Raw genomic sequence first — 27,543 nt, 5'->3', positions numbered from 1 at the left:
GATAATAAGTTTGTTTTGTTTTAAACCACTATGTTGGTAATTTATTACAACAGCAATAGGAAACTAATATACCCATCTATTATAAATTGCTTAAAATGGAAACTAAGTTTTTATACACCGTTTTAGAAGTTATTTTTTAACTTTAGAGGTTAGAAAATTACAGTGAAAAAATTTAGAAAATACAAAAAAATAAAGTTGAAAATAAAACTTATACATTTTCTACCTTCCAGCAATAATCACTGTTAACATTTTTGTTATATTTCTTCCTAGCTTTTTGTCTGTGCAGAATTTTTAAGTTGAGCTGTTTTACTGTATATATGTACATTGTATCCTTTTTTTACTTAACATCATAACGTAGCATTTTTTCATGTTAATTAAAAATATTTGTAAACATGATTTTTTCTTGTTTTAGACTTTATTGAGGAATAATTGACCAATATAATTGTGTATCTTTAAAGTGTTGAAATCATATCAAGTATCTTCTCCTACCACAGTGGTATGAAACTAGAAATCTATTACAGGAGGAAAACGATATTAAATAACACACTTCTGAATAATCAGTGGGTCAAGGAAGAAATCAAAAGGGAAATCAAAAAATATCTTGAGACAAATGAAATGCAAATACAACATATTAAAACTTATGGGATGCGGCAAAAGCAGTTCTAAGAGGAAAATAAACATTTTTAATGGCAACATCATGTGATGTCATATTGATTTAACCATTTCCTTATTTGAGGTCATTGGAGGTTATTACCAGTTTTGTTAGTAGGACTGATTTTGTAAGGATCATCTTTATGAATAAAACTTCCTCTTTGTTTTGGATTATTAAGATAGATTCCTGGAAGTGGAAAGATACTGGTCTTTTAAGGTGGTTGCAAGGGTCTTGGAGAGTTAGATAAATGGCAGTAGAAACTTCCAACTGCAAAATGCTTTGGAATTACATGTGTAATAGACTTGCCGGCCCTAAAGTGACTCTCATCATAAATAAATTCAATGATTTGAGAATAGAGTATTAGGACATTTGTATAGGTTTGCAGATAGTGGCTTTTTTTTTTTAATAGAGAAACATCTGCGCACAGAAAATTTGGGAGATAGAGTAGTAATTGTGAGACAGTACTTGGAAAATCCTGGTTTTCATTCATTCTTCTAATTCTGCACACTTTTTCAAACTGTTGTGTATTTGCTTATGCTTTTCCTCTCAGATAAACTGCTCACCTCTGTCTTCTTTAGTTGTAGAAATCCTACTAACCTTTCCTGATTTGGTTAAAATGCTGTCTCCTACATGTGAAGCCTGCCCACTTGCTTTTTTATATTGCTAATGTAAAACTTCACTGTATTCTTTGTTTTTGTTAACTCCCTGAGGGCTAAAACCAGGTCTTATTTATTTCTGTACCTATACAATAAAATTTTGAATGGTTGAGTGGGAAAAAGCTGAATAAAAATTCTGTCCCATAAACTGTCCCTTGAATGAAAAGCTGCTGGTTGACTAGGTCTCAACTCCAGTTAATTTTTCTGTATACCACTTCTGTATTAGTCTTCCTAAAATTCTGCTTTCACTAATCACCTAACTTCGATGGGCCTTGGTCTTCTCGGATATAAAATGAGAGGGTTAAGCAGGGTAACTCTAAGATGCCGTCTTGTTTCATTCTGGATCACTGAACTAGCAGAGAAAGCATCGTCAGTCCAGCATTTAAACCATGACAGAATCAAACACATCAGCCAGCTCTTAAGACACCCTGCACTCTGGTTGAGAAACCCACTGTGCTCATCCTTGCATCTGAGAATTCGTCAGTTTGTTCCTTCTTTAGAACGTGTTCTCTCTTGTCTGCATCTTCAAATCCTGTACATCCTTTAAGCGCTAACTCACACTAAATGCTTGAATGAAGCATTCTGGCCTCTAGCCTCTGTAGCCATTTAGAGTGCTCCCTCCTTTGACCTCCTACAGCAGTTATTCTCTCTGTGTTCATTTTGACACAATCATATACTGTTGTATTGTTACTTAGAGTTATTCGCTCATTAATTCAGGCAACATTTTTTTGAGCACTTGCAGTTTCCCTTATCTGTATTGTATTTTTCCCACAAGATTATAAGCTCTTTCAAAGTCAGGAAATGTGCTGTTCCATTAAAAGTGTTCTTCTTGGGATTGAGTGCATGGGAGCTCCTTGCAAAATATTGATTGGGGATTCTTGAATGGAATAAAATTGAATTGAATCTTTTGTTATTGTACAGTTTTTGCCTCAGCAGCAGCTGCTGTTATTTGAAGAGTGCTATGCTCAACAGAGGATCCTGAAGGCAGACAGTTTTTATGTTGGTCCTTGAACCAATATGCCTGTCAGAGAAGCCGAGAGGGGTGGGGGTTTGGGATGGACTTTATGAAGGAGGTGGGATGTGAGCTGTGTTTCAAAGGATGGACTTTGAATACTTTACTAAGGAGTTGGTACTGTAGGCATTGGGACCCTATTGAGGATTGTTTGGGGGCTTTGTGCAGTATAGGTTTTCAGAAATGGTATGAATTGGAAGAGGAAGGGATAAGATGTAGAATAGCTAGGTTTACAGTATATAGGCTGATTTAGGCTGGTGGCAGTGGGAAGAATGCCTAGATGAGTAAGGTGGCAGGGGGGATGAGAGGAAGGGGGTCTGCTGTCAGTCTGGTTTGAACTTTAACTCCACCATTTACTAGTAGTGAGATGCTGGGCAAAGTTCTTAGTCTCTCCATGCCTCATTTTCCTCACCTATCAAATAGGGATAATTGTATTATCTTTCAGGGTTGTTATAAGGATTAAATGAGCTAATGAATGGAAAACATCTAGAGTAGAATTTGATTCATAGTAAACTCAGTGAATCTGCTATAAATATTCATGATAATTCTTTTAGCTTGCCAGTCGTTTCTCCTTGTTGCTTATAATTCTGAATTGTGGTGGTTATATTGTGTTCTTTTACAAAATTGTATCCATTAATGAGAAATACTTCAATTCTTACAAAAAATTGCTTGCTATTAGGTGAAGAAATGATTATGTCCTCTCATCCTCGGCTGGTGAAATGTGTTGTCATAAGGATAATGTCTGAAATTGAGGAGACATGTGAGCCATTGTACTTTGTGTATGGCCTACGCGAACATACACTCTCCAGGCTCTCATTTTACCCTGTATTCTTTTTTGTGTTGGGTTGATTTGTTGTTTCTATTTTCTTGATTGTATAATGCTGGGCACTAATCATCTTTAGATGGTTCATTAGTTATGATGATGGCTTTTGCTTTGTTTAATAATGAACTCTGTCAAATATTTTATCATACCAAGATTAATTGTACCATGTATTTTCACTGATGCCCATATAAAATTCCAGTGAGTCCTTTGAGGTTTTTCCAAAACTTTTTGTTATCTAATTGTCTGGATTGAGGTTTCTATTATGTTTCACACTTTGGAAAAGGAAAAAAAGTCTCCCACCCCCACTTCAGAATTTCTTACTTGCAGGACAAGTTCAACCGATTGGAGTAATAGGAGCCCTCACATTATGCTAAATTAATGGTTTTCCAACTGTACGTTACATATGCCAGGAAATTATGACCAATGTATGTCATAAAACATTTTTAAAACCTAGTTTTCACAATAGAGTGTCATGATATTTCTTTCTTTGATTTGTAGTGGTTGGAATTGGAAGGGGAACAAAACTGTTGACCAGTATGTTGTCAGGGTCCAAGGTAAGAATACTGGAATGGTTCTGTTTTTCTTCAATGTTTTCTTAATGACCTATGTGTTGGATTTTATCAGTTAAAAAATAAGCTGTATAAATTGCATGAATGAGTGTCAACACTGAGTATTAATCACAATGTCTATAATCATGATATCTGAGATTCAAAATATTGAGACTATAAATTCATGATTGAAAAACAAATTTGACTCATAGAAGCAAAACTTTTGTGATGCCCATAATTTAAACATACGTATTTAGGTTTTTTTGGTTTTGTATAATCGTATTTCTTAAATGAAAGGGAACTTACAGATCATAAATTCTACCAGAAGATTTTTTTAAACCTTGGAATTTTTGTAGAAGCAATACCATTTTGTAAACCATGCAGTTTCCAGCAAAAGATATGCTTTGTTCAATGGCTATAAAATGTTTACTAAATAAAAGAATGGGGCCTCTTTAAGATGATGTTACATCATTCCTTGACTAAATCCAAAAGCATCTTTCGAGGCATTTGCTAGGAGAGGGAGGAGGGGTTAGGCAGAGGCAGGAGAGGCTCTAAACCTGTTGAGTGAGAACCCTCATCGAAATAGCAGGGGAGCCCTAAGACAAGTCTAGATGTCAGTGTTTGACCTCTCCGGGCCTCTCAATTTTTCCTTAGGAAAAATGGTTTTGCTTCTCTCAAGGGTCTCTTCTAGCTTTAAAAGAGATAATAATATCTGTATTCTAATTAGCAACTAGGTGCTGGTTATGATAGCTGGGGCTAGGGGCCAGTGAAAATGCCTGTGGAAGGAAGATTAATATGCCACTAGTTAGGGAAGAATTTCAGCAATTTCTTGGACTAAACTTTTTATTTGTTTTAAAACCCTTGCTCCAAGCAGGATATAAATAGTTTGGATAAAGTGGTTTTGTCTAAATTGTTTCTTAAAAAAAAAAAAAAAAAATGTGGTCAAAGACCATTTAAAAAACTTCCCATTTCGTTGCAGACTGATTGATGACTTTTATAAAATACAATTAAAATGTTATGGCAATGTCAAATTGCTAAAGAAGTTTCTAAGCACCTTCATTTTCTGAACTTATCTCATGGTGGATACTGGCCCTTGGGCCATACTCTGAGTGCCAGGGGTCTAAGTAAGCTTTTCTTAAAATAAAAAGCCCTGGAGAGCCTGTTGCCTTTGATATCCCATTTTAGTTATTAACTGGCATAAAAACCTGTGTCTTTCAGTTGGGAAGGATCTTAATACCTTAGATAAATGGAAACATTTCCATGCAGCTTGCTCTGCAGTCTTCAAAATATTGGTGTTGAAAAATCACAGAATATAAAAACTGTGTTAGAGTGGAGGAGTTTGACAGTTTTACAGTAAATTTGAACATTGTACTTAAATACTGACACATGGAGTTTAGAATCTGTTTCTGTTACAGGATTTGCCAGTTGCTTGATATATGTTTCTTAATTCTAAAATATAAACAATGGTTACCTTGATACAGGATTATGGATGATTTTATTTTCTTTTTTCACATTATTTGGTATTCTCCAAAATCTTTACAATGAAAAGTCACTTTTATAATAGCAAAAAGATATATTTATATTAAGGAATGTGTTTGTTTTCTTTTTCCCCCCAAGATAAAATACATGAAGTTCACTGGAATATTCATTATCCAGCCCTCCCCTCCAAAACCACAAGTACATGTAACACACTATGTATTGTTGAAAGGTTTTACATGTAAATTCCAGACATATTTCCAGAAATATGATGACTGGAAATATAAATACATCATTGGCTCTGGCTTAAGTTTATTTATCACAAACCATTTTGGTATTCAGCTAGGAAAGCTGAATGTCATACAGTGAAATCACCGATCCTCAGATGACTGTAAAGTAAATAGAAAATCCCAGGTGCATCTTATTATAGAGACCTAGTTCTTAGGTGTTTCATGTTTCAAAAATAAGCGTTATTATCTTGTTAGCTATTTGTGTTTCTTATACTTTTAATTTTAGATTATGTACTTGTTGAAAAAATTAAATCTTTTAAATTTTACCTTTAAGTATGTTGGACATTACAGTTTTATCAAAAGTAGTTAAAAGCTGTTAATGAATTTTTTAAAAATTTATTTATTTTATTTATTTATTTTTGGCTGTGTTAGGTCTTCGTTGCTGTGCACTGGCTTTCTCTAGTTGTGGCACGCGGGGGCTACTCTTCGTTGCGGTGCACGGGCTTCTCACTGCGGTGGCTTCTCTTGTTGCGGAGCACGGGCTCTGGGCCTGCGGGCTTCAGTAGTTACAGCACATGGGCTCAGTAGTTGTGGCTCACGAACTCTAGAGTGCAGGCTCAGTAGTTGTGGCACATGGGCTGAGTTGCTCCTCATGTGGGATTTCCTGGACCAGGGATCGAACCCGTGTCCCCTGCATTGGCTGGCAGATTCCCAACCACTGCACCACCAGGGAGGCCCTGTTAATGAATTTTTAAAAATAGATTTTGTTTTTAGCACTGGCTGGAATCTTGGAGATCTTCTTATGCAGTGACTTTCAAAAATTTTTTGACGAAGACCCACAATAAGGATTTCATTTTACACCATGACTCTATATATCCATTCATGTATAAGAACCAAAAATTTTATCAAACAACTTTAACCCTATGTACAGTGTACTCTTGATATCTTTCTTTCATTTAAAAAATTGTCTGCAGCCTTCTAATGGGGCACAGACCTGCTGTTTGACCTAATGTTTACTTTTTCTACTTTTACAGATGAATTTTTATTTGTATCACAGTGCTACTAGAAAAATTAGACTTTTAGTATGTGTAGAGTGGGGTTACCTCAAGAGTAGAAGTATTTAGTTCTAGGATGGCAGGTATTCGCTGTTCATGTTATAGCCGTATCGTAGTACACCGTTGCCTCACTATCCAGTCCTAAGGAGAGACATTGCTGATTGAATGTGGCCTAACACTCTTTCCTGCTGAACCAAGAAATATCCTTAGAATGCTGTTCAGTGTAATAAATACCAGTTCATACAACACTATCAAGTAATGGGTGGAGTGCTGACCTTTACCTAAAATATTTAGGCCATCAGATTAATTTGCCTCCATTTTGTGAAGACCACAGATTATTTAGACCACCCCACTCCTTTCATGCATTCCTTCCCAATCAGACTGGAGTAAGATTTAAGAAAAGAGTCCTTCCTTGTCTTCGTCATTAGCTTTCTCTCTTGTCGTATGATAAGCCTTGCTCTGCCAATGATCAAATTTCTCTTGAGTCATTTTTTTTCTCACTGCATTCTCTTTTGGGATTATGAGTATAATGTGTACATAAAGCATATAGGTTTTCTGTACAGTGCCTGTTATACAAAAGTTGCTCAATAAATACTGTTATTACTGTTCTCAAGTGTTTCACTATCCCCAAGTCTCTCTCCTGAGTTTCAGGCCTCTTGGGTCTGTCTGGCTACATGTTCCATAGACATTAATTTTATTCAAGCAATTTCTATTGGAAATCTTGAATACAGTTAATTTCGTTGCTTTTATTTCTATCTGTGATTTTTGGTGGCCTAGGCAAAAATATGACATTCATTAGAAAGAGAAAGCATGCCAGTTTTTTAAGGAAGAGACTTTACTCTGGGCATTATAGTCAGAAAGAAATTTCTTACAGTAAGGGATATTGAGTGACAGATAGTGGTTCTCAAAATAGTTTACAACAGGTGAAGAAGTGGATCTGCATGAAATATAACTTTGGTAGAAGAATTCTAAGGGGGTTAGGCTGATACATCCCTTTGACCTAACTTGATCTAATTGTGGAATATAGATTACCTAGAAGAAGGCAATAGATGCATAGTCCCTTTACTCTCTTCCCTAAATTATACTTTCTTTGAGCCAGTCATTCAGCAGAATCTGAATGGCAGATGTACTTTGAAGTAACAGACTTTGATGAGGTTTTGGAGTATTATCTTTATTAGCTTTCTATATTGCTAATTAAAAGTTGGTTACTTATATGTGCTTTTGAAACCAGTGAGCGATGGAAGGGTTGATGTTCTATTAGGAAATCACTGATGCCATATAAAGACTCTTAACTAGCATTTTCCAGGTATATAAGGTATATATATATATATATATATATATATATACACACACACATATATATATGTGTGTATATATATGTGTATATATATATATATATATATATATATATATATATATATATATATATATATATGCAGAGATAAACCATAATAGTACCTGTAAGCAAAGCCAGCATTTCATCAGAAAGCAGCTTTGTATCCCCCTCCAACCCTTGAACAAGTGTTATCATTGGGATATACAAACTTTTCCCCCAGGATATGTTCAGAGAGCAGTAATTTCCCCCAGGTATACAGTAGCATTTTTAGGTTAACCAATCAATGTCAACTCTGAAGTGTGACTTGAATAATGTTCCTCTGAAACTTAGCAACTCTCGGAGATTAGAGCATCTCTAATCTACTTTCTCCAGAGGTAGTCTAATTTGTACCTTTTCTTTACACTCTATTAATATTCATACATGTCATAAGTACTATACTGAAAATTTTGAAGGACTTACATTTATGAACTGTATAGAGCTATTGCTTTTTAATGACGATATTCAAAACCACATGTTTTTGGTGTGGTAGCATAATAAGCTTATCATTAATAAACATATTTCTGCAAAGTTCTCCAGCTTAAATTGCTCAGCGTAACTACAGATTCTTTTCAGTGGGAATTATATTCCTTGCGTTTTTCTCACTACTTCATGTGAACCTCCAAATAAAATTTGAATTTGATCAAAAGAGAGGAATACAAAGAATATGTAGTATAAGTGTGGCCTGAGATGGGAAGCAGAACAATCCTCAGTTAACTCAGTGATCTACTTCTTCACTTGTGAATAATGAGCAGTTCTGAGAAGTGACTTTTATCCTTTCAGAGAGCTTAAGAAGTAGCAATTTCTCTTTATTAAGAAACACATATGTACATTACTTATGCTATACTAGTTTTGCCTTATTTTCTACATATTTAGCTTTTGTTTAAATGCATAAACAAGTTACTAAGATTACTCTTGGTATTTCATGTAAGAAGTAATAAACTGATTAAAAATTAATTTTACTTTTAAGTATGTTAAAATCGTTGAATCTTGAGATGACTAGGTAGGGGATTATTGTACCATTCTCTCTACTCATAGGTATATTTGAAAATTTTCCTTCAAAGTCAAAACTGCCCAGTAGAAAACTGGTTTAAAAAATTTTTTTTTACAGTAACAGTATATATATAAGCCATGATTATCAATAAAATCAGGCTTTTCCTTGTCATGTTGGCTGGTGTGGGAAGTTTGTGAATGTTCCTCAATCTATACAATACTTCCCACATATCAAAAACTAACAAAGCGGGGCTTCCCTGGTGGCGCAGTGGTTAAGAGCCCACCTGCCAACGCAGGAGACACGGGTTCGACCCCTGGTCCGGGAAGATCCCACATGCCGCGGAGCCACTAAGCCCGTGCGCCACAACTACTGAGCCTGCGCTCTAGAGCCCGCGAGCCACAACTACTGAGCCCGTGTGCCACAACTACTGAAGCCCGCCCTCCTAGAGCCCGTGCTCCCAACAAAAGAATCCACCACAATGAGAAGCCCACGCACTGCAACTAGAGAAAAAAGCACGTACGAAGACCCAATGCAGCCAAAAATAAATAGATAAATAAATATATTTATAAAAAAACTAACAAAGCAATTACAGTCTATTGATTTTTGCCTTTATTTTGTATCAGGTAGTATTAGTAAGGTTCTGTATAAACTTTAAGACATGCATAACAGTTCTTCTTTACCTTAATGCCTATTTCTCTCCCTTGTTTCTCTTCCTCTAGAGGTATATTGCCACTGGCGAACTGGGGAAAGCTACTGACACGCTAGATTCTACAGGGAAAGTAACAGAAGAAAAACCTTACGGTATGAAGTTCATCTTAAGTAGTCCTTGTTTTTAATATTTAGAGAAAGTTTCTCTGAATTCAGAATTTAAAATAAATCTCGTATTCCCAGTGATTTTAATTGTCAGTACATTTCTTTGGGTTAAGAAGGTTGGAAATGGTTTATCACATATTTGCTTATTTGGTATGTCTGTTAAGAAAGATTTATAATAATTGCCTCTTTTCCTATAATCAGTTTTTCTTTAATGTGCAGAATTCTTCCAAATAACTCCCTTGCCAAAAACCATTTATAGCTAGGATTTAGGACATTTTTCCTAGTGAATGTGAAACAAAGCAGAGAAACTCTTGCTAGATTTTACCTGCATCTTGCCATTGTTGTTGTTTTGGTCTTGTTTTTTATAATTATCTCTTAGCTGTTGAAATAAATGTACTAGGTTTAGTACTTTAAAATTGATCATATTCCTGTGCTTTTGGAGTATGTAAAAAGATAAGACAAAAGGAAAGCTGTTTCTCTAGCAATAAAGCAGAACTCATTGGGGCCCACCTTAATTTTTCTACCATTCCTTCTTGTACTACTTTAAGAAAGGATAGATAAATGAAATGGTTGCCTAGCAATTCTCATAGTGCTTATGCTATTTATAATGCAGCAGTTGTGGTTTTTGTACAGTCAGTTCACCTACATTATTGTGTCATCAGTTGTGAATTATTTGTAAGCTTCCTGGGTTTCTTTTCTGCCTGGGCTTAATGTTATCTTTTTTTAATGTACCTATAGGCAGTCTAGCATCTGCTTCCCTATGTTTTTGTGTTGAGTGGTCTTAATATATATTACATATTACTCTAGTAGTTAGACCAACCTTCTTCTTGTTCATAATAGCTTCACTTGTCCTGTTAACATTTATATGTGGCTTAGTATCTTGCATGATTGATCAAGCACCAAAATGAAAAGAAAAATCACGGATTTATTTTGAGTCTTTTAAAAAATAGATGTTGAATTAGCCTTGAAATGATTATTATTATGGAATAATAGCAGGTGCTCACTTAATGGAAACCCAACTGTAATCTTCAGCCAGAATGCTTTTAAGATTAAAGCGGCCTAGGAGGATGTCAGCGATTTCCAGAGTATCCTACAGTATACGTCAGTACACATATAATTAGAAGAATGGTGAGAGTAAAGTTGGTGAGACTTGGTTGCATGGGGTAATGACAGAGAGGAGGTTGTTAACCACGACCTAGGTTTCTGGGTTGTAAAACTGGTTACATGATGGTGCAGTTGGTTGAGTAGGTGATGTTAGAAGAGGACCAGGGTGATGGAACTACTTAGACATACTCTTCCTTCCTGCCCTTAAGCATTTTGGAATTTTTAAAAACTCCACTTTGTATTGTATCATTTATAACCTTATTTACTTACCTTAAAGAAAGCATATTAGTTTGTTAAAATCGTCTCATTGTAATCTTGAAAAGCAACTTTCTTTAGGCCCTGAAAAGGAGAGCTCTCTATAGTTTATTGAATAGTATTTGTAGTCCCAGAAAATGAGAGCTCAGAGAATTTTGCTGATTGACATGATTTTTCTGTATGATTTCTGTAAATCAGTAAATGTTTGTCATCTGTTTAAGCTGTACAGCAGGGTACCAGGGGGAAGATAAATATAAGACCTACCCTGTTTCCTTAAGGAACTTCTGTCACATAGAGAACTAGGACCTATGTTCTCAACCCTCTGTGAACTAATACTAAGACCTCTAACCTATATTTTCTAATGGCTTCTTTATTATCCTGAAATAAAAGTCAGAGGTATTCTCCGCTACCTACACGTTAAAAAAAAAATCAATGTAATACAGTAAATGGACTATAAAGAAGAAATAAAGGTAATTTATAGTAAAATAGACACATCATTATGTAAATACACAGATATTACTACATGGAAAGTCTTCATGAAGTAGTCATATATATATTATATATAACAGATACTTATACATAAATCACTGTGAATGCCACAAGTCAAATGCAGACTGACAGGAATGTTGTATTGATGACTCAGTACTGGAAAGTTCCGTATATGTAAGACTGTACAAAAAATTCTGCGTTTAAATGGGAAATGGAGTTATGTTCTAGCCTAAGGTAATTATAAACAGACTTTCACCCACATGAACATCTGGCAGACCTCCAGAAGTCATGCAAGGGCATAGGACAGTTCTTCACTGTGCTGTACCACTGCACATTGCAGGAAATCTAGCATCCCTGGTCCTCGCCTATTAAGTGCTGCTGATGTCGCCACCCTACCCAATCATTATAACAATCAATAAAACGGTTCTTAATTAAATGGCAAGTGAATGATCTTAGGTCATTTTATCCTATCTAGACAAATACTGTTTTTAGCCATAGAAAATGAGTCTGTAGCTCAGTAGACGCAACGTTCAAACCATATTAATAGGGCCCTTTCTTTTATTACACTTTCTGTTATTTCTAAATAGTGTTTTTCACCATTTATTAAGTATATATTTACATGTTAATTCCTAAACTGGGGCTGAGACCATGTCTCTTTTGGTTCTTGGTGTTTAGAACAATGTGTGGCATATAGAATAAACCATTTAGTGTATGAATAAACAAGGCTGGTGATAGAGGCGTTTGCAAAGATGACTGCAGGGAAGTCACAGGAAAAGCAAAGCATCTTCCTACCTTCTGCTGCTCTTTTCTCATCCACACCGAGGTATTAAGTCTCAGGTACAGTTGCTGGTGTCTCTGAGGACATGTGGCTTCAATGTGCTCATCTGTTCTTCAGGGAGCTCAGGACACTAAGGTTGTGGCTTCCCAGGCTGTCTTGGACATGGGCCAAGCTTCTGGAAAGCCCTAACAGCTCCTGTGATGGGAATAATTTTTTCTATACCTCCTGTGGCTTTTCTTTTGGGAGGCAAGAAATGTAAAATGAAAGTGGTATCTCTTGCTAATCCTCTGTTCTAAGCACGACCACCTCTTAGTCCCAAAATAGAAAGTGGCCAAGTCTTCTGGAATGGATGCAGCTAATGTTGTATCTAATGGGAGTGGCTCCTCTTGGATTGTGGTTCTGCTGCCCACGTTTCCTAGAGGAAGCTGAAAAGTTAAATTGGGTCTCAAATTGTCATTTAAACAAATAAGGCACACACTATAGTAGGGCTAGTGAGTAACTGGGTATCAGTCATCCCATGGTGCCTTTTGTTTGTATTTAAACTTTTTTTATTATAAAGTATTTTTACAAATAAAGGAAAGTGGAGAAAATATAAATTTACAGCTTAATGAACTATCACAAAGCAAATATCCATGCAGCTACCAATCTAGTCAAGAAATAGAAAATTCCTAGAAACCCCCCTCATGCCCCATCCCGGTCACTATAACATCTCTCTTTTCCAAAGATAACTATTATTCTAACATCCAACACTATGCTGATAATTCTAGAACTATAGTATAGTTTTGCACATTTTGGACTTTTTTATTGCTGTGTAGTATGCCACTGTGAAAAAAAATGTAGAGAGATGTGTGTGTATATATATACATACACACACACTCTTCTGTCGTTAGATATTTGTGTTGACTCCAGTTTGGGGCTTTATGAATAAAGCTGCTCTGTGTATTTTATACTTGTCTTTTGGTAGACATGTGCAATAATTTCTCTTGAATATATACCCAAGTGGAATTGCTAGGTCGTAGGGTAAGTGAATATTTTACTGTACTAGAAATTGTCAGACAGTTTAAAGTGGTTGTATAACTTTGCATTTCTACCAGCAACGTGCAAGAGTTCCACTTGCTCCACATCCTTGGCAACACGTGGCAATTAGTAATGTTTTTAATTTTGGCCATTCTGGTAAGTGTGTCGTGGTATTTTATCGTGGTTTTGATTTCATTCCTAATGAGATTCAGCACTTTATCATATGTTTTTTGGCTACCAAGCCATCTTTGTGTATTGTCCAGGTCTCTTGCCCATTGCTTTGTTTTGTTTGTTCTTTCCCTATTGAGTCACCTTTTTTTTCTTTTTAAAGATTGATTTGTACGAGTTTTTCATATGCTGCAGATATGTGCTCTTCTTTTTGGTTGTACGTGTTTACAGATATTGTCTCCTTCTCTGTGGCTTGTCTTTTACCTCTCTTTGTTGTGTCTTTTGGAAAACAGAAGTTCTTGTTTTTAGTCTAATTTATCAAGTCTTTTCCTTCATGGTTAATTTTTTAGTGTCCTGTTTAAGAAAACTTTTCCTACTCCAAAAGCATTAAGATATTTTTCTATATTCTAGCAGCTTTATTGCTTTGCCTTTCACATTACATCTACAATGCACCATTTTTTTCTATATGGATATCCAGTTGGCCCAGCACTTTTCCCCACTACCTTGTTTCCTGGATTACAAATCAAGCATCTTATAAGCATGGGTTTGTTTGGAATCCATTTTGTTGCATTGGTCTGTTTGTCCTTGTGCTAATACCAAACTATCTTAATTGCTATAGTTTTAGAATAAGTCTTGTTATCTGAAAGAGCAAGTTTTCCTACTTTTTCTATTTATTTATTTATGTATTTTTGGCTGCGTTGGGTCTTCGTTGCTGCTCACGGGCTTTCTCTAGTTGCGGCGAGTGGGCTCCTCATTGCGGTGGCTTCTCTTGTTACGGAGCACAGGCTCTAGGTGCTTGGGCTTCAGTAGTTGTGGAACACGGGCTCAGTAGCTGTGGCTCGCGGGCTCTAGAGTGCAGGCTCAATAGTTGTGGCGTATGGGCTTAGTTGCTCTGCAGCATGTGGTATCTTCCCGGACCAAGGCTCTAACCCGTGTCCCCTGCATTGGCAGGTGGATTCTTAACCACTGTGCCCCAGGGAGGCCCTGCTACCTTACTTTTTTTTTAATAAATTTATTTATTTTATTTATTTTTATTTTTGGCTGTGTTGGGTCTTCGTTGCTGCGCACAGGCTTTCTCTAGTTGCGGCGAGCAGGGGCTACTGTTCGTTGTGGTGCATGGGCTTCTCATTGCGGTGGCTTCTCTTGTTGTGGAGCACAGGCTCTAGGCACACGGGCTTCAGTAGTTGTGGCAGTGGGCTCAGTAGTTGTGGCACACGGGCTTAGTTGCTCCGCAGCATGTGGGATCTTCCCAGACCAGGGCTCGAACCTGTGTCCCCTGCATTGGCAGGCGGATTCTTAACCACTGCACCACCAGGGAAGCCCCTACCTTACTTTTATAGATTTTCTTTTATAGGTTTTTTTATAGCTTTCTTATCAAAGTAAGGAAATTGTTTTCTCTTCCTAATTTGCCATTTGTTTGTTTTTTTAATCATGAGCAGCCATTGAATTTTATCAAATGTTTTTTGTATCTGTTGATTTTCCTCCTTAGTCAAATATTAAACTAACTTTTCATTTCCAGAATAATCCCAACCTGATCATAATATGCTATCCTTTACATAAATTGTTGGATTTAGTTTGCTAATATTTAGTTTAGAATTTTTGCATTTTTGTCTATGAGTGAGATTACCCTGTATTTTTCCTTTCTGTTAATGTCCTTGACTGGTTTTGATATCAAGGTTATACCAACCTCATAAAATGGGATGGGGAGTATTCTTTCTCTTTTTTTTCATTCTCTGGAAGAATTTATGTGAGATTGGCATTATTTCTCTTTCTACTGTTTGGTAGAATTTACTGGTAGACATCTGATTCTGGAGTTTTCTTTATTAGGAAGCCTTTTAATCATGGATTAGATTCCTTTACTAGCTATCAAACTTAATATTTTTTATTTCTTGTGTCACTCTAGATAATTTTTCCCCTAGGAATTTGTCCATTGCATCTCAAATTTCCAAGTTTATTGGTATAAAGTTGTTCATAGTATTCCTTTAAGATTTTTATTTTGAAATAATATCAAACTTAGAGAAAAGTTGCAAAAATAAAGCCATATTTTTATAGATTTCAATGTACAGATCTTTCACTTCTTTTGTATATGAAATCTCTAAGTACTTTGTTTTTTTAACGCTATTATAAATTGGATTTTTTAAATATCAATTTCTGATAGTTCATTGCTAGATATACATAGATGGAGATGACTTTTGTGTATTAATCTTATACCTTTCAGCCTTGCTAAACTCACTTATTAATTCTAGTCACTTTTGTATAGATTCCTTGTTAGGATGGGTCTAAAGTAGACTTTTTTTTCAGGTCTGCATTAGCCCTACTCCAAAGGCATGGCTTTTCTTGGGTGTCTATCGAGTGCTGGGGTATTCAGCAAAGTTTCTTCATTCTGAGGGGTTGGAATTTGGACATCTTCCAGCCTTGTAAGAGGTTTGGTAGTAGCTCTTTTTTTAACTTTGTGAAGACTCACTATATATATGCGCAGCTTGGAATTTAGCCAGTTTCAAGTGGACCCCTATAGACATCACTTTCTCTGTGTAATGCTCTCAAATTCCAGCTGCTGCCGCTTCCCCAGATTCTGATCTTTGCTCAGTGCTTTGTTTGTTATTCCCCTCCCTGCAGTACAGTTCAGAAAGCACCCCCAAGCAAAAGCAAGTGATTGTGGGCCTTACCTTGTTTTTTTTCCCTTATCTCAGGGATGATAGTCCTTGCTATGTGTTGTCTAATGTTTGAAAACAGTTGTTTGTTGTATTTTTTCCAGTTTAACAGCTGCTTTTGGTGACAAGGCTTGTCCAGTAACCATTTAACTCTATCCTGGTTGAATTTTTTTTTTTAAGTATTTATTGAATTTGTTTACAATATTGCTTCTGTTGTTTATGTTCTGGTGTTTTGGTCATGAGGCATGTGGGATCTCAGTTCCTCGACCAGGGATCGAACCCACACCCCTTGCATTGGGAGGCAAAGTCTCAACCACTGGACTGCCAGGGGAGTCTCTGAATATTGTTTTAAAATCCATCATCCTGCTTTTAACTCCATATTCAGTTAAGTACCAACTTTCATGTTGGAAGTTCACTGGAAGAGCCAATAAATTTTAAGCAAATAATAACATGTAACATGGTCTTGTATATATTAATTTTATGGGAGTGACTTTTTAAAAAATTAATTTCAAATGAATACTATCACATTGATGATTTATTAATTTGCTAAACAAAGAATAATTACTCAAGTTCTGTGGTACTTCTATCGTACCTATCATCTTCTACCAAAGGTCCTTCTTTTGGCCAGTTATTGGATGTACTTGCTTTAGAGATTTTATTCTTGATTTCTTTTTAAATCCTTTGGAGGTAGAGTCTTTATTCTTATAGTGACAATTATTATTTGGATCAGACTAGTATCATGTTTCAGATATAGCCAGCATGCTTCACTACATATTAAAAATATCTAAAATATTATATTTGCTTTTATTGTAAAATAGCTTGCTGCATAGGCTTTCTGTCTGGTGATTCGAACATCAAATGAATGATTCCTTGGTGACTTTTAAATGCTCTTTTAACCTTGAGATTCTATTATTCATCAGCAAATTAAATTCAACAAGAATGTCTTTAGTACCATCTTAATTGTGTGCATTATGTAAGAGGAAAAGCTATCTTTGCCTTTAAGGAGATAAGAATTCCATTGGTGAGGTAATACCTACATATATATAGTAGGTAACAGTTAAAAATTGTGAATGATTAATTTCAGAATGAACAGCAAAACCATAAATGCCTAGGATGCATGGCAGAAGTAGAATGAGAAAGAGTACATCTTGTCATCTTGTGTGAGGGGATATCAGTAAAAGAGAGCCACTGAAGCAGGACAAAGGAGCACGCATTGGCAGGAATGTCAGTAAAGAGACCAATTTGGTAGAAGTAGAAAGCTGTTTGGTCTTATTTTTAAAATGTGTGGCAGACTAGATTGTGAACTATAGCAATTTTATCAACAGTGGCATTTCTTTCAGCAATTGCCAGCATGGTGGTAATGTTGGCTGTCTAGATTTGGAAGTTTTGCATAACTAAGGTGCCACCAGTAATTATGTTTTAATGTTTCAGTAGAGTAAAAAATTTTCGTGGAAAAATCCATTCATATCGTGAGATACATCTGTTTGAAAAGCAGTTTGAACAGAATAGGCTTTTCAGATCTGCCTTTTTGGAGCTAGGTGTTAGAGAAATTCTTTTGAGTTCTGTAGCTCTCCTCTGAGTCTAGTAGATTCTGGTCTTTTGTTCATGTTTAGCTTGTAAGGATCAAGGTCACACTGAGGTTAAGACTCTCTTGCTGCATTGATATTGAAATCTGGACATGTTCCATGCTGTCTTTTAATTTTTATTCTGGTGTTCGAACAGTAATTCAGAGCACATTAGTTAGTTTTTGTTTAATATTGTTCAAATAAAATCAAATGTAACATGTATACACCAGAATAAAAAGTTTAAATAAATTTCCTGCAAAGTGAAAAAGAAGACTGTAATTTCTTTCCATTGCTATAACCTAAACAAGTTATAGAATATTTCTGTAACTTAGTTTATTACTGAATATGAAATATGGATAGTCTATCTATATGTGAAAATCCCAAATATTGAATTTCAGTGTGTTATAGTTTTCAGTTGTTAAAATTATAGAACAGTACTTTAATATTGCATCATTTTGTTTGAAAGAGTATCAAATAAAAGCTGAAAAGCTTTATCTGAGTAAGACAGATAAAACCTTTGCTATGTATATTCTCTTTTTGCACTGGCTTATTTTTGAGGCAAAAGTCAGACTCCTGACTGCAATTCCAAGAGCAGTGAAGGGAGGGAAGGAGACATAAATACAACTTTACTTGGGGACAAAGTTAATGTGAGTGTGGAAAATGTATACCATATACCATACAACAGTTTTGAAATCTATCAGGTAAAATTTTAAATGTGGTTAGTACTTGATAATCTTCAATAACTTATTCAGTTATTTATAATATTTGATGCCTGGAAAACCTTAGAAATGAACTTTACGGGTATTTTTCTGCTTACTTTCTGATCACCACATTTTTGTTTTTGGTCACTGCAGGACCATTCCTATAGCTTTATGCAACATTTTTCTCAGGTCTTCTGAAGGCCATAGTAAGTATGTAGTAAATGCATATAAGATGATTGGATCATTTTTAATGGAGAAAAAAATGAAGCAAACGAAATTAAATTTAGTCTTAATATTGGACAATATAAGACTTTCCCCCTTTTATCTCATTAGCATGTATTTATCCATCTCAACAAGGTAGAATTTGACCTGCAAAACGTACATTGTAATAAATGCTTTGTTGGAATTTTTTTTTTAATTTTCAGAGTTGTCAGTGCTGTAAAAATAGCACATGTACTTCTGTGGTTGTTTTAGTGTCACTTTTTGGTTCATTTTTGGCAGATAAAATAACACAGGAAGATATTGAAGGCATTCTACAGAAATTTACTGGGAATATAATGCAAGTACCTCCCCTGTAAGTTCAATTAATGAATTTGAATAAATGTTTAATTTTTTTTTTTTTAATTTTATTTATTTATTTATTTATGGCTGTGTTGGGTCTTCGTTTCTGTGCGAGGGCTTTCTCTAGTTGTGGCAAGCGGGGGCCACTCTTCATCGCGGTGCGCGGGCCTCTCATTATCACGGCCTCTCTTGTTGCGGAGCGCAGGCTCCAGATGCACAGGCTCAGTAGTTGTGGCTCACGGGCCTAGTTGCTCCGCGGCATGTGGGATCTTCCCATACCAGGGCTTGAACCCGTGTCCCCTGCATTAGCAGGCAGATTCTCAACCACTGCGTCACGAGGGAAGCCCCTAAATGTTTAATTTTATTTTCCAGTGGCTAACATCACTTTAATGAAAAAAAAAAGAAGAGGGGGGCTTCCTTTTACTATATGGTGAGGCAGGTTTTAAATCTGACAAATGATCAAGCAAGGTGAACCTGATTCAGACAGGATGCAGAGCTTCTGACACTCTCTAAGAGGTACTGGGATGTAGTCTCCTCTGTCTCTGGATATTGCCACAGCCTGACATCTGTGCTCTTCCAGGATTTATTGGTTCTTCTGATTCCATCTGTAGACATCAGGGCAGTTCTGGAGAGCAGAGATGTCACTTTTCCCAGAATTGCTGTGAAGGAACCAGTCCAGTCTGGTACAGGCATCAGAGCTGTGATTCAGCGTCCAATTGGCACTTCCTGTCAGGTGTTGGGACCATTCCTTTTGGGCCCAGAATCTTATACTTCACAATTCTCTGCAATAAATGAAACAGATGAGAATTATAACTTATTAAAAGTATAATGATATTGATTTACCATTTAGCCATATTTTTGTGCATGTTACCATTTCAAGCAAATTGCTTCTTCTTTTTTTTTTTAATGGCTTATAAGATGTGTCAGGATATGTTACTAACAGTTCTTTTAGAATTTAGAATATATTTTGTGTTTTTAAAAAATCTTAAGTTTTTTCAAGAACACTGAAATATCTATGGAGAAATGTTTCTTCATAATTTTACCTCAAATGTGAAGACTTAAAAATTGTAGCAGGATCTGAATAAACATTATTTTGGATCATTATTGTTAAGGTGTAGTAAACATTTATATTTATAAGAATCGTTTTAGAATTTTCTTCTCTGTGATTGTTCCAAGGATTTTGTGGTCTAGTAAAATTTAATCACACAAAGATAAGGTCTGTTATTTGCTCTTTGGAAACATTTTGGTAACTTATATGTGAAAATGAATATTATTATAATGGAAATATATTGTTTCAAGGAAATATAGCTGAGATCATTGTGACCGGAGACCCTTAACCCAGAATGAGGACTAGTGAAGACATGAATAGACCACCTCCAGGAAGATGGTTAAAGAGAAATATTGACAACATTGCTCACTGAGTGCCAGAATGAGCTGTATTAGCCTCAAAGATATTTAGGAACTCTATCTGTGACACCATTGTGAAGTAGATTAGAAGAAAAAATTAGTTCATTCTTAGAAGGATTTTCAGTTTAAAGGGCTGCTAATCATCCTTTCTTTCCATGCTGTAATCTGGAATTATTCTCTCTTTCTTTCTCAATCTCTCTCTACCTCCCTCCTTCTCTTCCTGTCTCCCTCTTGTACCTTGCAAGCTATTCTGCATTAAAGAAAGATGGACAGAGACTTTCAACTTTGATGAAGAGAGGTGAAGTAGTAGAAGCAAAACCTGCCAGGCCAGTTACCGTGTACAGTCTTTCCCTTCAAAAATTCCAGCCACCATTTTTCACATTAGGTAAGATGGAGAAATTTGAAAACATTTGTATTTACATGTGCCTTTATTTTATATTTGGCTACTTTTGTGTAATTTTAATGGATCCCTAGGATATTGGAGATTTTTTAAAATTTGAATTTAAAGGAGGTTAGAATTTGTTAATACCTTTTTGACAACACAAATAATGAAAATACCTCTAGCTATATGGAGGTTCAGAAATGTCCTAAATAGTCTGAGTTTTTCATATATTATATTATCTTACTATAAAGTTGGAAGTAACATACTTTGGATCTCTATGGGGAAGAATAGGTAAGGAGTACATATTTTCAAAATTTTATATTTTGTATTTTATTATCTTATGGATACTTGTTCCCCATGTTGGCTAGTACCTGATAGTTTACACTCAGTTTTTTATTGACATTAATTTGTCCTTTTAAAACGATGCATTTTCAGTTTTTGGACAAGAAATTCTAAGAGTGGAGTGGCCCCCCCCACCTTCTTTGTCACCAATAAATAACTGCTAAAGATCATGAAAATATAGGGGTAATGGGTAAGGCAGAAGTGTATTCCTAGACATGTGGTAAATTTTAACTCAAGTTATCAATTTGAATTTATCTATAATCCATATTTGAAATAAATTTAAAACCCAAAAAGTTTTTTTCCATTGTTTGGAAATGTTATGATCTCCTAGCTAAAGCCCTGAACGTATAAGAGCTCTGGAGACTCAAAAGCTGTAGCTCGTATTAATCCTCAGGCTCCCTGAAATTGATCCTGCTCCTAATTTCATGGTGCACACTGAATGGGATTCCTTTTAGACATAATTTCCCAAAACCTTTTCTCCTAAACTTCATTGCTTTTTTTCCCATTGACATTATTATTTAGTGTGTATTAAGTTCCTGTAGATGGTGGGTTTTTGTACAATTTTCTTAAAAAGTCACTCCTTAAGTTTCCTGATTCTAAAATATTAGACAAACAATGAAACAAACATACTAAAAAATGTTTCACTCCATTCCATGAAAATGCGGCCGCTGTGTTGGCACAATAGATACTATCTATGAAAGTAAAAAAACCTCAAATTTTTCCAATTGCATTTGTTCACTGGAATTTTAGTAGGCCAAATTTGACTCTTTTCACCCAAGTCAAATATAGTGCAAGAATGTAGAACACCTACATTTGTGTAGTGCTCATTTTTTTTATCTCAGCAGTGGCTCCCAACCTTGAGCTGATGGGGAAAAAAAGAAATTAAAATCCCCAGGTGGGGAGTTTTGATTAATTCCCTCAAATAGCTTTATTTGTATGCTAAGCTAGAAACAGAAAGTAGTCCTTTTGTGTGAAAATACAGTTCTTTTCAGGATGTCTTGTGGATGAATAAAAATAATCCAGAGCCCTGCTCTTAACCAATAAACTTGTATTATACTGCATTAAGAAGATGTTTAGTTATGCATTCAATTCTGGTACATTGTGTAATTTTAAGTTATTTCATGATTTTTTCAGGAATATTTCCAAGAGAACATTTAAATATGCTGAGTTCTCCATGTAGTATATTACCCTAAACATAATTCCTGTCACTGAAAAGGGTTTTTTTGTTTGTTGTATTTTTTGAGTGTACAAATCTGAAAATATTTTAAAAATCTACAGCTCATGATAGCAAGGCTGAGATATCTAACCATTTAAAGCCTATTAAATGAAAAAGATGTACAAATCTGAAAATAGTTTTTTAAATCTGCAGCTCATAATAGCAAAACTGAGATTTCTAACTATTTAAAACCTATTAAATGAACAAGGCTGAAGTATTGAAGTGGTATGACTTGCCATGTAATTTAAAACGTGTTCAAGAGTTTCTGCTGTTTGCTTTCTCCACACTCTGACTTTTCAGTCTCACAAACACATATGCTACTGGATGAATAATTTATATTTTAGCGCATAAATGTTTTATCACTCGATTGTTTGCATAGTGCATTTTTACATTTGTTTAGGGGCATCATTTCTATGTAAAGTGGATTTCATAGGCGGTTAGCAATTTACCATGTCACTGTTAACATTCCAGATGTTGAATGTGGAGGAGGTTTTTATATCAGAAGCTTGGTCAGTGACATTGGCAAAGGTAAGCATAAAGATGAATTATGAATTATCATTTAGAGAGTAATATTCCTTTTTGATGGGAAGAAGGAATTTTCCATTTTCCATGTCTCTGAGTACTGGCCTTAGGAACTGGATTCTTGCTGCCCTTCTGCCTTCGAAGCGTTATAGGTTTATGGAAGACAATTAATCAGCATAAGCAGCTGCAGTGAAATACTTGTAATGGGAGAGAGGAGAAAAAGAGGAATAGAAAATGGAGATGTGAATAATGAATCTAAGGACCAACATTTTTTTCAAGTATAAAATATTTTAACTCAAAGTAGGGATAAGAAGAAAAGATTAACCCTTCTAAAAGTTATTTTTATCGCTCCAAGTCAAATTTTTTTTAAAAACTGGAAGCCATAGTCTTACAAACAGCCAGGAAGTTGCAGTTCTGGCCCTGCCATTTTCTGGCAGTTGTGACACTGGACAGGTCACATTACCTCATCTGCCAAGTGAGACTAATAGTTACCTCATGGGGTTGTTTCATGGGTTAAATAAGAAAAGTGTGTGCAACTTCCTTGTAGACTTTAAAGCAGTTTATTAGGTGAGTTATTAAATGTTATTTTGCTCCTTAATCATTTCTTAATCTCAAGGCTCTTGGTTATTATATTGGATAATTACAGTTTTACATTTGAGGTGGTTTTGAGAGGTTTGAGTCAAGTTCTGTCATTTGAAAAATTAAAGACTATGAAATACTGAATTACTGAATCATTTATGTTGATTCAGTATTTGAATGAAATACTGAATCATTTATCTTGTGGTTTCTTTTCACCTTTTGTTGCCATAGAACTGTCTTCCTGTGCCAATGTTCTGGAGCTGACCCGAACCAAACAGGGACCCTTTACCCTGGAGGAGCATGCCCTTCCCGAAGACAGATGGACAATTGATGACATTGCACAGTCTCTCGAGCAGTGCTCATCCCTTCTCCCAGCAGAGATGGCACTTAAAAAGTCAAAACCTGAGGAGTCTAGTGAGCAAGTTTTGAGCTGTGAGTACATAACTCTAAGTGAGATAAAGGGAGAAGATGATGTAATTAAGACATTTTAAGTTTGGCTTGGGATTGTCTTCATTTCCTGGTTGACATTTGAATCCTGTGTGCAGAATGACAAGCTGTGTGCCAAGACAAACGATTTTTTTTTTTTTTTGCATGAAGAAAAATGTCCATCATTTATGGTTTCTACGGTGCACAATTTATGTGCTGTACATTATAAATAGCCTTGCAGTTGTTCAGTTCTTGCTGTACTATAGAATGTTCTTCTAGGATGTTATGTTGTTAGATTGGATTCAGGAAAATCAACTTTCTGATTTTGATCTCTCATCAAAGTCTTTTCCTGTGAAAAAGTTGACCACATTTTCTAATCAGAGGAAAAAAAAATGAGCTAAATGTTTCTTTGGTGTGACAAAGTGAATGTATATTAGTTTCTTTGGCTTTATTTTGGCTTCCTCGTGACTCTGGTTATTGAAATTCCTTGCTTATGTTGGAAAAAGCCATTATTTAACTCATGTTTTAGAGAGTTTATGATTATTAAGAACATTTCTTTGATAAGGCTGCACTTATCTTGGTAATAGCTGTGTTTGTTTAGATCTTAGAAGCTAATAAACTTCTATCGTAAATATTTGTAGATGAACCAAATTATTGCTGCTACCACTAATGGAATGTAAATAGAAGACTAAATGTTTAATTAAATTCACCTCTACTCTCCCATTAGCAGGACAGCTCCTATGGCTTATGTTTTGGCAGCTATGAGATAGTTTCCTGGTAATTTAATCAATACAGTCGACCACCCTGTACCAATTTACTAAATAACCTAATTTAAAAAAATTAAGCTAAAGAATGCCTTCAATGAAAAACTTCTTTTCTTTATTCTTTAGTACTTATTTATACATCTTTATAGGGTATTAATCCCCATGATATTTTGCTTTCAGTTTGCTCTTTCAAGTGATGTTTATAGATGCTGAGATTGCTGCCCTGCATTTCCAGTTAATCCCTTCTGCTCTAAATGTTGAAAAACAGTTATTCTCAAACGTTTTCATTCAGGTAGCCTACTGAAAGTTCCCTGTCCCTCTTTACCATAGTTTTGAAAACAGTCACATTCTGAAATAGTAAATTTCATATGTAATGAGTGCTTCATATTTTTGTTATAGGAAAGCAATATATAATGCAGCATCTGTAGAAATTTTCAAATCCCACTGCATTTATCCAAATAAATAGTTTCAAAAGGAAGACTTGTTAAATTTTTCATCATATAAGAGTTTTTACATTTTTATGGATTGTCTTTCTTTTAAAGGTGGTTGCTTTGCAACCTGTAACTTATAAATTTTAAATATGTAAACAAATGTGATCTTATTTGTGGTAAACCTAATATAAACTCAGTATAAAAAGTTATATGCTTCAATAGAGCACTTTCAGCGTATTGGCAACATTTTTCAAGTGGAAATGGAAATATTAAAACATTCTTAGTATGACACAGAAAATTATAAAGAAGAGTTAATTATCATAATGCCTTAAATAAAACACCAAACACACAAAGTTGTAAATTGAAGCCTTTACAGTTTTACATATTCATATCTAGTGCCCTGCAGTTTGTGTAACCAAAGGTGGCAGTGGCTGCCTCTTTCTGTGGGAATGGCACAGGTTGCAGTATATCTTCATACGCTGCCAGCTGAGGTCCAAGTAGAGGAATATAAAACAACTAGGGCCTCTCTGCTCTATTTCTTAACTTAAAATTTAACATGTATAATTTACTAATGGAGAAGAGTATAAATTTTTTGAAAAGACAAGTGACTTTTTAAAATGGTACCCAATCTTTTTCTTTTATTGAAAACATTGAAGAAAATGTTGCCAAATGAAAAAAATTACCAAATCCTCACCATCCTGATACAGTGACTTCAGAACTTTAATTTCGTATTTTTCTTTTCCCTTCTTTTGTTCACATAATTACAGTCTGAAGACACCTATACTTTTTTATTGACTATTTTTTTAATTTCATCTTCTTTTACTATTTGTATTTAGTTTTGACAATGATTATTTTAATCATATTACTTCAGTTTGTTTAAACCATTTCTCTATTGCTGAATACTTAGGTTATTTTCAATTTTATTAGGGTAAGTTCCTGGGAGCAGGATTATTAAATGGAATAATATGAACAATTTAATTTTCCTTAATGAGTTTGCCTTATTGCTTTCCCAAAGAGTTGTAACATTTTACAGTGTCATCATTTGAGTATGTCAGTTCACTAAAAGTCTACAGCTTTGGGTGGGGGATTTATATGTCGTTGCTCATTTAGTAAGTTATACAGGTTCAGAGTTGCTCTGATTTGCCTTTGTGTGACTTTTTCACATACTTTGTTCACTTATGTAAATAAATGTCTTAATGGTTTCTTTATACATTTGTGTGAGTTATTTGTGCAGTAAATACTTGTAGAAGCATTTTCATGGGCTGTTTTTTTAATTTTAGTTTCATTTTCCATTTTTACTAACCACATTTGCTAACTAATATTAAGAATTCTTCCCCTTTTAGAGTCACCAGATATATGAGTATGAATAGTTAATATTTAGTGAAAACTAAAGATATTATTCTTAACTTTCATAAGCAGCTGTAACTGATCAAGATTCTCTAAAAAGTTTAAGACTCATCCATAAACAAATTAGTTTTCTCTTGAGTCTGGTATTTGAATACCAACTGCTTTGTTTTTTTCATTTTAATCAAAATATTAAAGAAATATCTGTGCCTTATGTATTTCTAGGCCTAATTCTTCATGTAATAATAAAGTTGTTTTACTTGTAAGAAAAGATGTGTTAGAAATTTCTGAAAATGTTTCAACCTGGAACATACAAATGACTTCATTTTGACACTTAGTTTTTTATATTTCTGGAAAATATTGTTTTAAAAGTCATCAAAAGTGGTCATAGAATTATTTACAGTTTTAAGATCCATGAGCATTAAAATAATATAATTTTTTCTTTGATAATTCAAAATTATAAAATTTGAATAAGGGCTAAACTCACATTTTCCTATACTGACTAGATCTTTTCTTCTTAAATACTTGAATTAATACAAGCTACTGATCCGTCATCAGAAATGATTCATTGTACTACATAAGAAAAGAATGCTTCAGTACGTTAAAAGGTCTTCAGTACATTTTATGCCTCTCTGATCAGTTTGAAATTTGTATCAGACTTACAATGAACATTTAGAGGTTTAATTAGTTGTATTTCAAAAGAAGAAAGTAATTTACCTCATATCATGATGTATATAATAGAAAAATTATAATTCAAAAAGCACTCTAAAATATTGAAACATTTAAATAGAGGAATATGATAAATATAAGCTTTATGGCTTGAAATGATTGTAATGGTCTTGTAATTAAATTGAAATAGATGACTTGTCTTGAAACTATTTCTTTAAGGTGTGTGTGGGCAGCTGTAGCCTGGCCTAATCATTTATTAAATGCCACTTGTTAAACACTTATTACATGGCACTTGAATCAGTAGTGCCTTCATAGTTTCAACTTGAGTTAAAATTCTCTCTTTGAACAGGAATATTGCTGTTCATATTGCTGTTCATATTCATATTGCTGTTTTACATAATCATACCAGTAGGAAAGTTGAAGTCAGAAACTATATTTTGCTCCTCTTATTCGTAACTCTTAAAATATGACATATTAAGATTATTTCCATCTCTACTAACAGTCAGCTTTTTGATCCAGGCAAATCACTTAATCTTTTCAG

At 34.8% G+C, this 27,543-nt stretch overlaps 1 protein-coding gene across 1 annotated transcript in view; it reads left to right on the top strand.

Moving 5' to 3' along the window:
* TRUB1 (TruB pseudouridine synthase family member 1) overlaps positions 1-26,241 on the top strand; it is a 32,305-nt gene extending 6,064 nt beyond the window's left edge. The window contains exons 3-8 of the mRNA XM_007173144.2: positions 3,642-3,697; positions 9,538-9,619; positions 18,861-18,933; positions 20,573-20,712; positions 22,739-22,795; positions 23,600-26,241. Coding sequence (XP_007173206.2) covers positions 3,642-3,697; positions 9,538-9,619; positions 18,861-18,933; positions 20,573-20,712; positions 22,739-22,795; positions 23,600-23,859 — 668 coding nt within the window. The 3' untranslated portion in view covers positions 23,860-26,241. The remainder of the gene's footprint in view (positions 1-3,641; positions 3,698-9,537; positions 9,620-18,860; positions 18,934-20,572; positions 20,713-22,738; positions 22,796-23,599) is intronic.
* The last annotated feature ends 1,302 nt before the right edge of the window (positions 26,242-27,543 follow it).

The sequence above is a fragment of the Balaenoptera acutorostrata genome, chromosome 16 (assembly GCF_949987535.1).
Source record: "Balaenoptera acutorostrata chromosome 16, mBalAcu1.1, whole genome shotgun sequence".
Lineage (NCBI taxonomy): Eukaryota > Metazoa > Chordata > Mammalia > Artiodactyla > Balaenopteridae > Balaenoptera > Balaenoptera acutorostrata.
This window is presented reverse-complemented; position numbering and strand designations above follow the sequence as displayed.